The sequence below is a fragment of the Pteropus alecto genome, unplaced genomic scaffold, assembly GCF_000325575.1.
Source record: "Pteropus alecto unplaced genomic scaffold, ASM32557v1 scaffold146, whole genome shotgun sequence".
Lineage (NCBI taxonomy): Eukaryota > Metazoa > Chordata > Mammalia > Chiroptera > Pteropodidae > Pteropus > Pteropus alecto.
The window spans coordinates 522571-539889 of NW_006442107.1; the positions used below are offsets into that span (position 1 = coordinate 522571).

A 17319-nucleotide genomic window follows, 5' to 3' on the forward strand; every position below is an offset into this window, starting at 1 on the left:
AAGATAACATTTATAGAAGTTAGTTAATTATAATAAGTTATGCTTTGTCTTATTTGACACTTACTGCCTTGAAGTAATCTTATAGTAACATTGAAACTTTTGTTTGCTTAATGTCTATATTTGTTTGCCATTTCTTTGCTTTTTCTTTCTATTTTAAGCTTTCTGAGTCCTTTTATTTTTAGATATGTTTCTCGCATAAAACACATAGTTGGTTTTTCCCCCCATCTGATCTGAGGGTCTTTTTTTCTTTCATAGGTGAGTTTCCCATGACATTTATAGATATTACAGATATGTTTGGTCTTGATTCTATCATTGTGTTTATATGCTGTTTTTAATATTTTATTGTCGTTTTCTGATATTTCTGTTTTAATTCTGTGGTCTGGGTTTTCCATTTAAATTTATGCTAAGACCAATTTTGAGCATTTGTAATTTTGATTTTAGTTCTAGTGGTTGCTTAATATCATATTTTAAATAGTACATATATACTTCTATTTCTTGATTTATCGATATTAAAAAGGAAATAGCATCGATTGATGTCCCACTGTAAAAAATGAGGAATTAATTTACATTATCCAAATTAGTTTCAAGAAAGCTTTCTGAAGAGTATGTCTTCTGATAAATAATAATGATAGCTGTCTATTACAGATCAGAGTTCCTGCAGTTGAGTGGGTTTTGAAATCATTAATTCTTTTATTCAACAGCACATATTGCTGATCATATTATAGGTACTATATAAACACAAAAGTCAGACATGCACCCTGTCCTCATAGAACTTTCAATACTATGAGTAAAACAGACACTGAATAAATAATTCCAAGTGTGTAGAAATGTGACAAATAAGTAAAAGGAAGGAGCATCCGTAAGTCCCTATATTGACTTATGTATTAATAGGAAAATTATTATTATAACTTTTCCCAAGGAAGTAGGATATGAAAAACTTACAGGCACCATGAATGAGTACTCTTATTCCATATTCCATGATCATCTTCGGATAATGGCATCTTTTGAGGCATTCGACAAGAATTACATGCCCACTTTGTTGAATTAGATAGTATCATGACAAAATTTAGACAAGCATCTACAGCAGATGGTTACTGCTCCCCGATTATCCTCAACTCTTTTTTACCTTTGCTTTATTCTTTCATCCTCTTTAGCCCAAAATGTTATCTTTTCCCTTAACGAGATCTCACTGTAGTTTGCACAGCCACATGAATCAAGTTTTCCTTGATTTACATAATACTTTTCTTGTCATTATCTAGCCCTTTCTTCCTAGGCTACTCTCACAAAATAAGAGGGTAGCTCATGTTTGACTTTTGATGTTTGCAAACCATGGTATTTAAGTTAAGTTGTTTTTTGCTGACCAAAATTAGACAACTCAGATGTCATATGGGGTTGAATTAAAGTAGAACAGTTTATAAACTGGACAGTGAGTTACTTCTGAGCAGGAAACACCGTCCCTCTGTACAGCCCTGACCCAGTGTCTTACATATTTAGCTTCTCGTGAGTCATTGAATATGAAGTGTACATTTTCTGGGTTCTGCTTTAGTCTACAAATATCTGACAAAGATCCTTTGTTCTTTGATTAGATTTAACAAAAGCCTTACAAAAGTGAAAAAGATATTCACCGAATTTATGAAATCCTAACATTAGAATGTATTCTGAGCAATTCAATTAAAAAATCTATATTTTCAAAGCATTTTTCTCATTTTTTATGAGTGTTTCGATGACCTTCTGAGATAGATAAGGCAGTTATTAGTATTTCTATTTTACTAGTGAAAATACATCTAAAGAGATTAAGTGACTTGCCTAAGACAGCACATCTATTTAATGGTTGAGTCAGGACTGAAGCATTTAGCTCCCAAATCGTGTTCTTTCTGTTACGCTGTAATACTCCTCCTTAGCCACAAATTCATCCCAGAAATATTTGAGTGCCAACTATGTGTCTAGCATTATGTTCTTGACAGAGATGAAATCTGCGCCAATTAAAACTCTTAAAATGGTGAGCTTTTAAAGGTAACTTGGGTTCTACTATTTTACAAAGTATCATCACTTTTGTCCTCACATACTTTAAAAGGTATGTCACATGTTACGCATTTTAAGTATTTGTTTTCATTAGAAAAAATGCCAAGAGCTTTATTTCTTTGAGAGTTACTGTAAAAAGTTTCAATTTGTTACTTAATAGTAAGAGAAAATACAGAAACATACAGAGAACCATCATAAAAGTCAGACTTTCCTAAGTCTTCTGACAGCAGGCGATTGCAACAGTGAAGTAAGGCAGAGGAGGCTTAAACCAGGAATTGGATTTAGTAATTTAGAAGGTTATTATGACCTTGGGCAGGTCAGTGTTAATATAATAGTAGGCATAGAGTCCAAGTTAGAAGGAAAAGGATGAAAGGAAGGTAAGGAAATAAGATGGAAAGTTTCTCTCCTAGCAGAAGGAGGAAGATAGAGATGGTTTGAAGGAGAAGTCATGAATAAGGACACTTTTTAGGTTATCGAAGTTTGAGTATCTGTCACTTCAGGGGAAGAAGCCTCAGGAGAGAAAGGGGGAAAAGGAAATATGTGAGAGGACAAGTTGGGCAAATTGATGAGATAAGATAAGGAGGAGGCAGGAGGCGTGATCATGGAGGGCCAAGTGCAGAGATAATCTTAGAAAGGCAGAGGGATATGTCCTCCTTAGAGACCGGAGAGGTAAGTAAGGAAAAGTAGAATAGTTCCGAAGAGGTCCGAGGTGGAAGGAGGATATCTGAAGAGGCTCAGGGCTTTTAGGTTTGACCTGGTTTTTCTAGTCAGCCAGAGTTAATTATTACAGGCTTCTTGGCTTAGAAACTAATATTCAGCATATGGTATTTAAAATAAACAATAAGAATGAGGAGCTCAAATATATAGGAGTTTTAGATGAACTTAGTTTTGTTATTGAAATTTCAGTGTGTTTCTCCATAATCAGTTTATTTTCTTCTAATGGAGATTGTAATTTCAGATGGTAAGGGAAGATGCATGTTAAGATAATATATGAAGGCTAAAATAAATTTTAGGTTTTTATGTGGCTCAGTTTGGTGAGACGCATCTTCTCTGGCTTTTAATTTAGAATTGGCCACGCCCTATGGATAGCTATATTTATGGAAATTAACATGTTCAAGATCAACCCGCCAGTTCTGTTTTGTTGCTATACCTATGCCTGGGCACCTAAAGTCATTCTGAATGGAGCTGTGCCTTTGTCAGTATCTGTGACATATTTGCACATGCTTCTGTTCTCTGATCCTATGGTAATTAGAGCTCCTTCTAAAATCTGTACATACAGATGCTTACTAGCTTACAGGGTGGGATATGAAATGTCGTTTCAATTCAGAACTGTACATTTTCCAATAGAAACGATATTATAAATAGTTCTAACTTTCCAGACCAGCCCATAGAGGACTTCTGAATTCAAAATGTGTCTGAATTATTAAAAATGATTATTGTTTAGAACATGTTTCTATCAGGAAGCATGTTCAATTTTACTCCTAAGATATAAAATGTTTTTCCCACTTCTGCTTTATCTTCTGCCCTCGTTGTCTGGCAGTGACAAAGAGGCAGCCAGCTCCAAACCCCTTAGGGTGGTTCTTACGGACTGAGGAGCTGGGACAGAGACCCTTGAAAGACGAGAAATGAGCTGGCTGCAGTGAAGGCGTGTGCCAATGGAGGGGTCTCCCTTCTGTTTCAGCTCTGAGATTTGGGCCTCTGCTATTGTAACCTCCTACCCTCCTGTCTTCTTTCTCTTTCTTTGGACCAGTGGTTCTCAACCAGACCTGATTTGGTCTCCCTGCCCCACAAACCTGGGGAAACTTGGTAATGTCCACAGACATTTTTGGTTGTCACCACTGGTACTTAGGGGGAGTGGGCCAAGGATGCTGCTAAACATCCACAACAAAGAATTATCCAACTGCAAGGTCAGTAACGCTAGGATTGAGAAACTGCTCTAGGCCATTGCTGCTGATTCCAGTTTTTTCCCCTTCTTGCTTCACTGCAAAACAAATGTAGTTTGTATTTCCTGATTCTCTTCTACCTTCTGTTCTCGAAAAACACTCACAGCCCTTCTGAGGTTTTTCCAAGAGCTTTACTATCATCACAACGTGGAAGTAGAAGGGATAAAAATAACCAGAAAATTACAGTTTCAGGAAATCTTAATTAAAAGCTATCCATGTTATCCACAGGACTTTAATCCATGTTATCCACAGGACTTTAAATAGAACAAAATTCTAATCCTTCTCTAGGCTCCAGTCCGTTCTTCCCCATTATGGTTTCCACATTCCCTGGGCTCCCCTCCTTTCTTCCCCATGCTGCTCAACTGTGGAGAAGCCTGGGCAGTGAGCCTTTCACCGGTCCTCCAAATGAGGAGCAGCAGGACTGATGGAAAATCCTTGGGCTAGTTGAACGAGGAGTGAAGGGAAGCTTCTGTTGTATTGCAGGGATCCAGCCTGAACTATTTTCTGTTGCCCTCCTTCTTTTAAGAAATCCAGACTGTGGTTACGTCACAGCAGTTCCCTCAGGACTGCTGCACAGCACAGGGATCTCCTCCTTTCCCCGCTGCACTGAACTTACCACCACTGCATGGGCACGCGGCCTCTGCCGTTGCACGGGGCACCGTGCTCAGAAGTCCCCATGCCTGCTTGAATTCTTTGCCGTCGCCATCATGAAATTCTTGATTCATTTTGAGCACGAGACCTCGCATTTTCATTTTGTGCTGGGCCCTGCAAATTATGGAGCCGGTCCTGCTTACCAAAATTCTTCCAGTCTTTGGTCCTCCACGAGAGGCAGTCTGGATGAGAAGAGGAAGTAGACGAGTTTTAAGATTCTTGTCGTAGCAAGAAAACCCCAGCTGAAAATCTGGGAGGGAAGAGCATATTCGTGCGCATGCACTCAGTCTTCATTTGTGAATACTCACCTTTCAGAGGTGATTATTTTTTGCTCTGTTTATATTTATTAATTTTAATAAGGTGACCAACTACTTATTAAATGCTGTTGTAGGATCGGCAGTGTGCTAGAAGCCATGAGTGAAACTGAGCAGAGAAATGATACTTGCTCTCTACTGGGCATGTTCAAGTATTTATAAAACCTCCTCATTTAGTTTTCATATCCCTTTGAGTTTGTTTTATTCCATACCTATTCCATAAGGTACAAAACCGGTATCGAGACCGGTTAAGTAAGTTGTCCAACTTTATAAAGCTAGTGACAGAACAAGGATTCGAACATAGGTCAGTTTGACTCTGAAGCCCAATTCCGTTTACGCTACTACTCAGAAGTTAAATCTTCTACTCTCTGCACACACACATCAGTGCTTTTTAAATTAAATATAATGGTAGATGAAAATAATACTGGTATATTTTATTTGATCTAGATGCTTTTCAGTGTGTTCATGAGACATAGATGTTAGCATAATTAACCTAAAACAGTGTTCTAATAGGAAATAATTCCAAAGCCTTTAGTTGCATGTGCTTTGTCACATCACTCCCTCTCCTGTCTTTTGAAATATCTGCTATCACTCCATTGTTAGTGTGACTTATCTGAAAGTGTTTTCTTGGATATCCTTTGTCAGGCAAGTTGAACAAATCCTCCAAAGTCCCAGTTAAATCCACAGCAGTGAAGAAAAGAAAATGCTACAGTTGTATTCGGGTTGTTTTTACTTTTAGGAAACAGATTTGATCATTCATTTTGTTAAAGAAGCAGCTTTCATAACACACCGTCATGTGTGTCCTCTAGGACTCTAAGACTGATATAGTACATGCAGCTGTGTTCCACTGATGTCATAGAGGCACCAACCACATCTGTGAGAGGAGCAAAGGTCTAGAGATGAACTCCAGTTTCTAGTAAGATGGTTTCTCCCAAGCTGTACTGCCTTGGTCACTGATATTTTAGGCACTTTTGTGGTTTCAGATGACTTTTAATCCCCTCCTATTCTCTTCTATCAGCTGGTTTACTGGATAGGGTATTGCCCGGACCATTGGTAATATAAAGGGACGCACACCTGGAAGCTATCCAATTTTCTTATATACTGGAGGACGACAAAGAGAACGACATTAGACACACCTAGAGGGTCTGATTAGTGGGGATTAGAAAGAGATGTAATAACTGAGGGTGATAGCACATTTGGGGAGTTTCCCCAAATATTAAATTATTACTCCTTAAAAGTATTACATTGATTATTTGGCCCTAACACCAGGCAGCAGGGTTAAGCTGAGAAAATCATTAGATTTCGCAGGTGAAATCAGATTTTCAGTGGGTAGGTTAGGATTTGTGAAAGCATTAGTTTTTATGAAAGTGTGGTGGAAGAGACGAGATGCTGTCGTAGAGGGGGACTCCTTACAAGTTTAGGGAGACTCATCTTTTCAGTATTTTTGTCTTGAGACTTCTAATGGTTGGGGAAGTAATGTAATAGGAAGAACTCTGGCTGACCACAATTAAGCACCTAGTAAAAACATGGCATTCATAAATGAGCAGATTGGGACATTTTAAATTTGGGCGGAGGAAGACCTCTCCCCTCCTTTGCATCCCTCCAAAGCATTCAGGGCTATAAAGCGACCAAAGATAAGGCCATTGAATTTGGTGAGAGGAGCTGACTTATAGAGTACATTTAGGAGAAAATCCTGGAAAAGGGGGTTGGATAAGAAAGTTGACGTGGGCCTAGGGGAATGGAGATAGTACATATTGATCATCCCTTGAGGAATTGGCTTGGAAAAAAAAAAAAGAAAATGGTATTTGTATCAGCTAGATGAAGTTTGCAGTTTTAGAAAACAGTATAATTCCAGCACCCCAAAGAATTCTCTTATGCTGACCCTTTGTAGTCAGAACCTCCCTCTACTCCTAACCCTTGGCAACCATCCATCTAGTTGATTATTTTTTAGAATGTCATATAAATTGAATCATGTACTGGCTTCTCATGAAGACTGTTTCAGTTCTCATGAAAGTTAGGTACGCTCATTAGCTTTGAAGGAGTGATGAGAAGGATGGAGAGGGCAGTAGTGACCTTGACCAGTTAAATGTTGTCTTTTTTCAAACCAGCCTCCTTTCCTTCTCTAACCTTTCCCACTTTCCCCATCTCCTCTGGGAGCTGGAGGAGAAATACACATGCCCACACATGTACATACATAAATACATGTATCTTTGTTTTCATGGCGTATGCATTTCATTTATAAAGGGGTCATTCATGTATATTAGATTCAACCTCATTTAGTTCAGGGAGATCTGATGACATGTGATGGTACTAGTTGTTGTAATCGAAAGCCATACATTCGTTTCTTAGTCTGAGATTTGCTTTGTAAAATTTTCCTTCCTCAATTGTTTCATCGTTTTTCTTTGAATTAATAGGAATTTTAAAATTAAGAGTTAAAAATTATAGCATGTAAAATATTTAACTTTTGATATTAAGAATTGGAATTTTTAGATGTAAAATATTATTTATCATATCTGTTTATAATTTCCATTCTTCGCTTTTTGGTAGTGTCGATTTGTTTTTTGAAAATTAGAATATATATTATTTTATTATGAAAGTACTTACTAATCTCATACTCACTGATTCTTCTGAATAAGTTTTCATTAGGAATTAACTGGCTTTTGTTTTCCTTGTCTTTTTGTATAGTTGTGATATTCAAACATAGGTGATGTTATTCCCCCAAAGAGAAAAGCAGTCAGGATTTCTTGGGACATTTATCACATCATCAGTTATTACCTCGATCTAACCATTTGGATCTGTGATGATTAATGAATTCATGTCTTCATATATATTGACTACATATTCAGCTCATGATGTAATTTATAAGGAGATGTAAGGTCTTTAAAGGAGAGTGAAGCATTCTATTGCAGGTTACCCTTGGTGCTAGCATTCAGGTTATTACAAAACAACATAGTACTATTCTGCCATAAATAGTTATTTTACTGTATCTTCACATTTGTCTGGAGGGCAATTATCTGAGACTTTTCATAGATCTGGAAGTCAGAACAGAAGCTCAAAAAGCCCTCACTATGCTCAAAATATAATAAACCTTATGCCTATTCTGTGACTAGTGCTTTACATATATTGCCTTATTTAATCCCCACAGTAATCTTACGTGATAGTCATTGTTGCCACAGTTTACAGAAGAGGAAATCGAAGCGTTCTGAGGTTATAGAACTTGTCTAAGGTCATACATCTAGAGCTGGGGTTTCAATTTGAGTTTGTATGTCCCTTCAAGAGCCTCATTCTGAGTTCAGTTACTCCCATATTCAGTCATTCATACAAATGTTTTTTCAGTACCTATTATGTGACAGGCCTCTGGTGTCCAGGACTGAAGACATATACAGAGTCCTAAGGGATTCCTTTATCTGTTTAGGGGTATTTAGTAAATACGAAACAGACTAGAAAAGAGATGAAAGCTTGAAGACCAAGGCACTCTATCTTATCTACTGTTGCATCCACAGGGCAAGTACAGCACATAGGAGGAACTCAATAAATACATACTGAATAGATGAATGGCAGCAGTGAGAGGGAATAGCTAACTGGGAGAGAGAATAAAGTATAGAAAGGATATACAATCAAACAGCCGAACTGTCTTGGACCATTTAGAGTTTGGATAAGCAGCTGCCTGCTCAGTAGCCCCGTAGGGTATGAAGAGCCTCTAGTGTGCTCACTGACCTGGGGCCGCTGAGCGACTAAGGTGACCCAGGCCCTGTGCAACAGGGAGAGAAGGTCACTCATGAACTTCGCATCTGTTGCAATAGCAAAAGTATGTAAGACATTTTTAGAAAAGTTTTCATAAAAAACAGCCTTTTCCCTTAAAGTAAGCTAAAGGGCTAAACTTCAGTGTCTTGAAACAATCACATAGGCGGAGGAGCTCTTTCCCCAAGATACTGGATAAAGGAGTATTTCAAAATATAATTTGTTTTCTTTTCCCTGGTAAATTATTATATTTTCATGCCAAATGAATCTTTAAAAAAATTAAGTTATATTCTTTGGATGATACCTTATGAAGAACTATATACAGCATATAGCACATAATAATCTATAGTACTGTAATAAGCGAATAGGTTGCATAAACCAATAAAACAACTTTTTTTGAGTAATATCATTCGAAAGAATTATGGTGTGTTGAAGTAATTCATATTTGGAGTGTCACTTAGCTTTTTGTAAGGAAAAAATGGAGAAATTAGGAAACTATTGAAATAATTTCAATTTCATTACTCAACAGCATCGATGTGCTACTTTCTTGTTCCGAGAATGTATCTATTAACAGCGATGTTTTGCCTTACAGCTTTTCTGGGAGAAGAGGCTACAAGGACTTAGTGCATCAGATGTAACAGAACAAATTATAAAAACCATGGAACTACCTAAAGGTCTTCAAGGTATTATCCAAGTTCAGTGTACCAGGCCCTGTGTTAGATGCTGTGGAGTCAGAAGTGGCTGGGACCAGGACTTTTCTTGGCTGGGTAGTATGCCTTGCCAGCTGATGCACCTCTTGTATGTTAGCAACCCCAGGGGAAATGCACATGAAGAGCTTGTATGTTGCAGGGGATGCTTTGAGAGAGCATATGAATTAAGACTTTTTTTCTGTGTAAAAATGTTAGCATTAAGTTAAGTTCATTATGCAAATTAACTCGTGCTACTTTTTGAACCAGATGCAGGTGAGTGGCAGAATTTCCCAAGCTTCCTTCTCAAAGCAGCATCTGGCCCCAGCACTTGCTCTTTCTCGCCTCCTCTTATCTAAAGAACAGCTAAAGCTCTCCTGCCTCTCCCTCACAAACTGCCACTGCAAAAAAGCAGTGGGAACAGATGCACCTCAGTCCAGTAGTATCAGCAAGTGGGATCTGGGGTGGAGAACTCAGTTGCTAGTGTGCCTGTCATGTCATATGTTAATGCCAAGTCCTAGACAAGCATTATTTTTCAAGTATGAGAACTTAGGCTTCTAAATCTTGATATATTGTGGATTGGTTAAAAAATCCTCATAATTCATGGTTAGAATATTGCTTCATCCCTCCATGTTCTTGGAAAGTATTGCTTTAACTGGTTTAACAGTTTAGGACTTAAAGTGGTGTGTTTAAATGTGGCCATAGGCCCAGTCTTCCAAAAACAGTTGGCATGAAATTATTAAATCTATTAACTTGGATATTTTGTTAGGTAATTGAAAAAGCTGTTAAAGCTGTAGGTACAACTTGCTTACATTGGCTTTTCTTTTGAAGTACCGAAACAAAGAAGATAAGTGTTAAGATATTGCTAAAAATTAATGTTAAAAGCTATTGGAGAAACGATTCTGGGCCTCTAAGAATTCATTAATAGGGATACTTAAGTATAATATGACTTTCGAAGGGACTTATATCATTAAAATAATTGGCCTTGCATGAAGAAATGTAGCCAACTTTTAAAAAGTTCAGTACTAGGAAAATGTATTTTAAAGTTATGTTAAAGTTTTATTGAAATGCTCAGCTATTTCGTTACTATTTCTTTAATGTTAATTCTTTGCTGTATAATAACTATTAGGTGGATATGATATAATCCTTTGCTGCATTGGCTTATGTCGGTTTTAAATATATGATCCCAAACAAATATAAAAATATCAGTTCTTTTAGGTTATACAAGGTTTGCTTGGCACATCTAGATATTTCCTCTAACGTGTATGTATTTGTGATTGCAGGAGTTGGTCCAGGTAGTAATGATGAGACCCTTTTATCTGCTGTTGCCAGTGCTTTGCACACAAGCTCTGCACCAATCACAGGGCAAGTCTCCCCTGCTGTGGAAAAGAACCCCGCTGTTTGGCTTAACACATCTCAACCCCTCTGCAAAGCTTTCATTGTCACAGATGAAGACATTAGGTAAGGCAGTTTGACATAACTTAAAAAACTTGTTTTTTACATTTGATAAATTTTATTCTGCCTGTTAGGTTCAGTGGCACATCTAGTAAGTGATGAATCAATCAGAAAGTTTTATTTTATATACATGTATAATTTTTTTCTTTTTACCAAGCTTTCATGAAACTACTGAACGTGATATAGGACATTTAAAACAAATACATGCTTAAAAAAGGTAGAAGTGGTATGTATAAGGGCTGTTACCAGGATCACGTCTAAGGACAGATAAGTTGTACTCCCTCCATTATCATTTTTGTAGTTTCTTTGCAGTTTGGATTTCTGCCTTTCCGCTCCAAAGAACCCCTTCTGTTCAGTTTTGCCTTTTGTGATTGCTTCCCGCATTGATTTGTCTGCAAACCATTCTCTCTTTAAAACACATCATAGCCATGTTGCTTTAAGCTCAGTTGTGTTTTCAAAGTTCAGTGTATTTATCTTGATGATGTTTACCTCACGTAAGCTCAATTTAGAGATTTATTTATCTCTACTTCACCTTGTTTCAGGGAAAGGTTGAAAGTGGCGAGAGAGAGAGAGAGAGAGAGAGAGACAGACAGAGAGACACACACACACACACACACCCACACACACACAGAAGCAGATGGAAAAGATGAAGCAACGTTCGGTGAAGCAATAATTACTAACAGAGAAGGGAGTGAGAAGAGGACACAAGTTGCATCTATTAACATCTTTTACTCTTTCTGAGGCTGGGACACAAGTTAGGTTTTTAGCAACAAATAGTGAAAGAAAAGCATACAGCTCAGATTGGTAATACTGAGAAAGTATAAGCAAACCATTCCTTGGGAGAAACAAAACTATTGCAAATATTAAGGCCACAAAGAAATGCTTATATGAGATTTATGAACTTGAGTATCATTCGTTTATAATGATAATATACTATACTGTATTTTCATTAAAAATAGGACACTGCGTACATACTTCACTCCTTCTGTCCTCTGCATGTGGATCAGAAAGCTCTGCTGGGATATTATTCCTGGACAAAACCAGCAGATGGCACTTTCGAATCATAATTTTAAAATATGTTTTATATTTGTAGTTTTTACTCAATCCATAAAGATTGGCATGAGAATGTTTTATTTCTTTTTCTTTTTTCCCCACCTATTTTTATTTTTTTAAATTTTGTTAAATTTATTGGGGCGACATTGGTTAATAAAATTATATAGGTTTTAACTGTGCAGTTCTGTAATACAGTATCTGTATGGTATGAGAACGTTTTTGAATGTGTGAGTCTAGCTAGGGTAATAATTGGAAAGTCCTTCCTGGGTTTTAAAAAGTAGCTCCTTTTACAAAGATGTGGAGTGGTTCAAAGTCGCATTCAGATGCTTTGATTACATAGAATTTATGATCAGCATTATTTTTTAAGAAAAACAAAATGTAGTTCTGTAATACAGCATCTGTATGGTATGAGAACGTTTTTGAATGTGTGAGTCTAGCTAGGGTAATAATTGGAAAGTCCTTCCTGGGTTTTAAAAAGTAGCTCCTTTTACAAAGATGTGGAGTGGTTCAAAGTCGCATTCAGATGCTTTGATTACATAGAATTTATGATCAGCATTATTTTTTAAGAAAAACAAAATGTAAATCAAGGAAAGGAATCAGCCTGCTCTTTGGATTATTCTTACCCTCAAGGGAGGAAATTACTGTCTTGGAGTGAGTAAACAGCAGGACTTCATCAGGTCCCTGAGGCTGTTGACTGAGGTTCTGTGAGTGAGGTCATGGGACCATTGATGGCTTGAATGCCAGGTTTTTGGAGAGTACAGGAAACTTTCTCAAAGCCAGATCTGGATGATTTCCTTTTAGGGTAAACTTGTGTAACAAATTACCCATTTGATTGAATTGTCATAACAGAAATTATTAAGCAAATATTTCTGCTTAACCAGTACAGGTTCAAAATAAATCACTGCAAATGGAATTGTTACCCTTTCTCCAATTGTATAGCGCATATTCTGTTTATATTAAACCCTCAATTAAAGATCTCAACATTAAGTATATGTTTTTTTCAGTATATTTGATAAAATTTTCACCCACAGGTATATTTGTTTTCTAATATTGAGTAGCAGAGGCTCACAAATTTAGCTGTTTAAAACAATATCCACTTACAGCTCACAGTTGCATAGATCAGAGGTCTGGGACAGGCTTCTGTCTGCCCGAGTCTTACAAGGCTGAAATCAAAGCGTCAGCTGGACTGCGTTTCCCTCTGCAGCTCGGGGTCCTCTTTCAAGCTCTGATGGCTGTTGGAGAATTCATTTCCTCCTAGTGTACGACTGAGGCCCCTGTTCTCTCATTGGCTGTGGAGCGGGGCTGGTCTCAGCCGTTAGAGGCTCATGGCAGTTCCTTGTCCTCTGGCTCCCTCCAGATTCCCTCTCCAGCTTCTTTCAGGAAGGGCCAGCACCTTTTAAGGGCTCTTCTTATTCGGTCAGGCCCTGTATGATAATCTGTTTTGATTAACTCAAGGTCAGTTGATTAGTAACCTAATCATGCAGTGATTCCCATCATATTCACACGGTCTGTTTGCCTTTAAGGGGAGGGAATTATACAAGGAGTGGATACAGGGGTGGGAAAGGGGGCATCTTAGGGACTGCGTTAGAATTCTCCCTACCCCAGCGGGCAAAATGCTTTAATTTCAGCTTTTATAAGTGCGGAAAGTAATGCTTAAGATGAAAGAGAATCAATGGCAAATGTCAGAGTCTAAGATATACTTCTCCAGCCAAAAGCACCATTTGCTCCATTTTCTTTGTCTTCCTAATGGGGTTACTCTAGGGCAGTTGTGCAGATTCTCACACTTTGTTATTAGGAGTGAGAGACTGCCAATGAGACCAATATGTCATTTGTCATAAACCTTGAGTCACCGAGCCAGAGGCAAGACTAACTATATAAGAAATAAACAATGTGTTTTTCTTGACCTTGCTGCACTACATGAAAATCTGTTGAACTCCAGTTTCTTTTAATATGACAGAGCTATGCAGCTCAGACTCACTCAGTGACAGCCTCCCTCTTTTTGAAAATTCATTTGAAAAGTGGAGGTCTATACCTTTTAACTCTTTGTTTTTAGAATTTAATAAATATGATGTATAAGACCTTTGTGGCTACACAATATATATTAGCTTCGCTACCCTGGAGTCGTTCTCATGAGATGAATAGGCGTGTAGGCTGGACTACGTCCATGTTACTTTCCAGCCGGTCGAGCACCCACAGAGTGAATACTCGGGGACTCTTAGGGGAGTCTTCTGGAACATTGCTCCTCTACTCTTCCGCTTTCCCAGGTTTGGACATTGTGTAATTTGTCTTCCTCAATTATTGATAGAGAAAATCACTCCTTTTTCAGTAGAGTCCTCAGTATTCCTCGTTGCGTCTCTTGTCACTGGGCTGCCCCGTCGCCCACTTGACATTCATCCTAACCCCCTTCCCTCTGGTCTCAGGAGATGGTCGGGCCCATGTTCCAGTCAAAGCTAATTCTGCCACCTGTGCCTTTGCTTCTCTCCCTTTCTTGTTTTTTTCTAAGACTTTTCCTTAACCAGTCTTCTCTTTCTCCTGTGTTTCTTCAACATTCATCCTTCCACGTGGTTCTGGACGTGACTTTCTATGTACTACCTTTGCTTGGTAGAATTATTTTAGGAATCTCTCTCTTGCCCTGTCTGTTTTTTAAAGATAAAATGCATACCAGTAGCCTTTCTTCTACAGTTTAGAACCTTTCTTATGACTTGGAGTTATTAATTCACTTTCGAGGTCCCCTTTCAGTTTCCAGGACACAGAGAAACTTTGGCATGTTCTTGACCTGCTCAGCTTATCTCAGTTGAAGAGATGATTTTAGTTTCAGTCCTCAGTGTAGGGATCATGTGGTCCTGGTTCCTTCATGACGGCCCATTGCCAGCAGGCCTGGGAACCCAGGACAGAGCTCCGACCAGCTTTCCCTGAACAGCCTAGGACACCAAACTAAATCACAGCTGCCTCCATCTTTCTCGAACAAGTGCTTCATCAAACAAGTCTGTTTTCTTCTTTATTTTCCATGTTACCTCTCTGTTCTGTCCCTGCTTCCAAGACAGAACATATTTATCTTTTCTAGGGATAACTCCAAATATACACGTATTTGAATTCTCGAAGAGAAGGTCACTGAAATAAACCTACTCCTGCGAGAGGAAGGATGCCTGCCTGTCTGAATCTCTCTCTTTCTGGCAAAGCCCATCTACTGTGTGATTTGGTTTTGCAAGTGAAGAAGCAGCTTTCGCAAAGTCTAAGGGGAAGGAAATGTGTTTTTCTCAGGAATATTTGTGATTTTGATGAGCTTTAGTAGCGGCCTCGTATTTCCATGACTTGCCAAATGATCCATGTCATTTTATTCTGTTGTTAAAAAGGAAACAGGAAGAGCGCGTACAACAAGTACGTAAGAAATTGGAAGAAGCACTGATGGCAGACATCTTGTCACGAGCTGCTGACACAGAAGAGATGGATATTGAAATGGACAGTGGAGATGAAGCTTAAGAATACGATCAGGTAAACTCACACCAAAGAGAGACTTGGAACTTAGGATGTTTTCTTTTCTTGCTTTTGCCCTTTGCAGCCTCCCTCAGCAGGGAGTAAAAAGGCTTCTCTCCTCTGCAGAGGTGGTGCATACGCTCTTGTTTGGCTGCTCTGTATTTAAGGGCCACATAAGTTACTGTAGCCTTTTCTCATTATGTGAAGACATTCACATGCTGCAGCCACTTCCAAGGGATGTAGCGTCCTTTATTAATGCCAGGTGGAAAACCTCCAACTTGTCCTTGGAGGAAAGTAGGGGAAGAAGAAAAGTACTCTGCCAGGTAGGCCGCAGGGGGTGAAGGCGGCTGTCATCTCCACTGCACTAGCTTTCTGGGGGTCTCCTGTCCCCCATTTAAAATTATGGCCACAGAGTAAGCAGAATCCCTCCCTTTTTTTCCTAGGTTCTCTCTAGCATAGACTTGATGCAGGGAGAATGAGGACATTTCAAATTATAATAAATAATTTCCCTAAAAAACCAAATTTTGATCTGATTCTAAACTCACATGATGAATTTCATGGGTTCTGGTCCATTGAGTATATGTTCTCTTTAGTTGATTACAGTCTGATCTCCAGTGACATCTTGCTTCCCAACTTCTATCTTGCTTTGTTTTGGCATGCCTTCCCTTACTTTCTGCCACTCATAGCTGATTATTTATTGTGTCCTTAGAAGCCGAAACTGGGATGGGGGAAAGAGAAAGAAAGAGAGTCACACACACACAGAGTAAATGAACAGGAGATTAGAGAGTCGTAGCTCAGTATTTGGCGTTGAACCTTTCCTCCCTGCCCTTTCAGTTTGCAATGTGTGCCTCGTCCTGATAGTCATCCTTGCATTCAGTGCTGGGTCCTGGGGATGTAGCGGTGGACACAGTCGCACAGTCTTCCCACTCATAAAGCCTTAGTATAGTCGTATTAAAAAAAAAAACCACTCACATGACTATGTAATTACCAACTGCGTTAAGTGCTGTGAGAGCTGATGGCCACGGAGCGAAGGTGACGTGAAGGGCCAACAAAGCGAGGCTGTGGCATTCACTTTGAGCCTGAAAGATGAGGGGACACACTGAGCACTTTTTATGTACAAAGCGTGGTAACTAAATGCTAATCAAGGTTTTAAAAATGTACTCTAAATGAAATTTAGCCTCTAACTACGTTTTCAGGTTTTGCTGTCCTTACCGGAGAAATCATTGAATTATTTAAGTTTCTTTGTTTTTCCTTATAGGTAACTTTCGGCCAACTTTCCCCAAGAGCAAATTCCTAGAATTGAACAAACACGTTTCCACTGGGTTTTGCCTGAAAAAAAAAAAAAAAATGTACCCGAGCACATAGAGCTTTTTAATAGCACTAACCAATGCCTTTTTAGATGTATTTTTGATGTATATATCTATTATTCAAAAAAAAAAAATGATGTTTATTTTGAGTCCTAGGACTTAAAATTAGTCTTTTGTAATATCAAGAGGACCCTTAAGATGAAGCTGAGCTTTTGATGCCAGGTGCAATCTACTGGAAATGTAGCACTTACATGAAATATTTGTTTTCCCCCAGTTTTAATATGAATGGATCAGGAGTACCAAATAAACTTCCCAATTAAAGATTATTGTGACTTCACTGTACATAAACAGATTTTTATACTTTATTGAAAGAGGACACCTGTACATTCTTCCATCATCACTGTAAAGACAAATAAATGATTATATTCACAGACCGATTGGAATTCTTTCTGTCGAAGAACACGCACATCAAAGAGCCGCTTCTTAGGATTTCCAGTTTCCTTTCAGCTGTGTTCCCTGGGCCTCAGGTCTGAAATGGAGGTGGTAGGGAATAGTTTACACATTTGGAGTAGGCCTCCAGATACCGTGAGAATTGTGCTTTCACCAGAATTCCTAAGTTGGCATATAGCATGTGTACATTTTTTTTCTTTGCCTGTGACTAGTACTTTACTTT

The 17319-nt window shown here is 38.4% G+C and overlaps 1 protein-coding gene across 1 annotated transcript in view; it reads left to right on the forward strand.

Annotated features, from left to right (window-relative positions):
• The window catches only part of MBD2 (methyl-CpG binding domain protein 2), a 63478-nt gene extending 46398 nt beyond the window's left edge, over positions 1-17080 (forward strand). Inside the window, exons 6-9 of the mRNA XM_015595632.2 lie at positions 9264-9354; positions 10641-10818; positions 15219-15357; positions 16598-17080. Of these exons, the coding sequence (XP_015451118.1) occupies positions 9264-9354; positions 10641-10818; positions 15219-15345 (396 nt within the window). The 3' untranslated portion in view covers positions 15346-15357; positions 16598-17080. The remainder of the gene's footprint in view (positions 1-9263; positions 9355-10640; positions 10819-15218; positions 15358-16597) is intronic.
• The last annotated feature ends 239 nt before the right edge of the window (positions 17081-17319 follow it).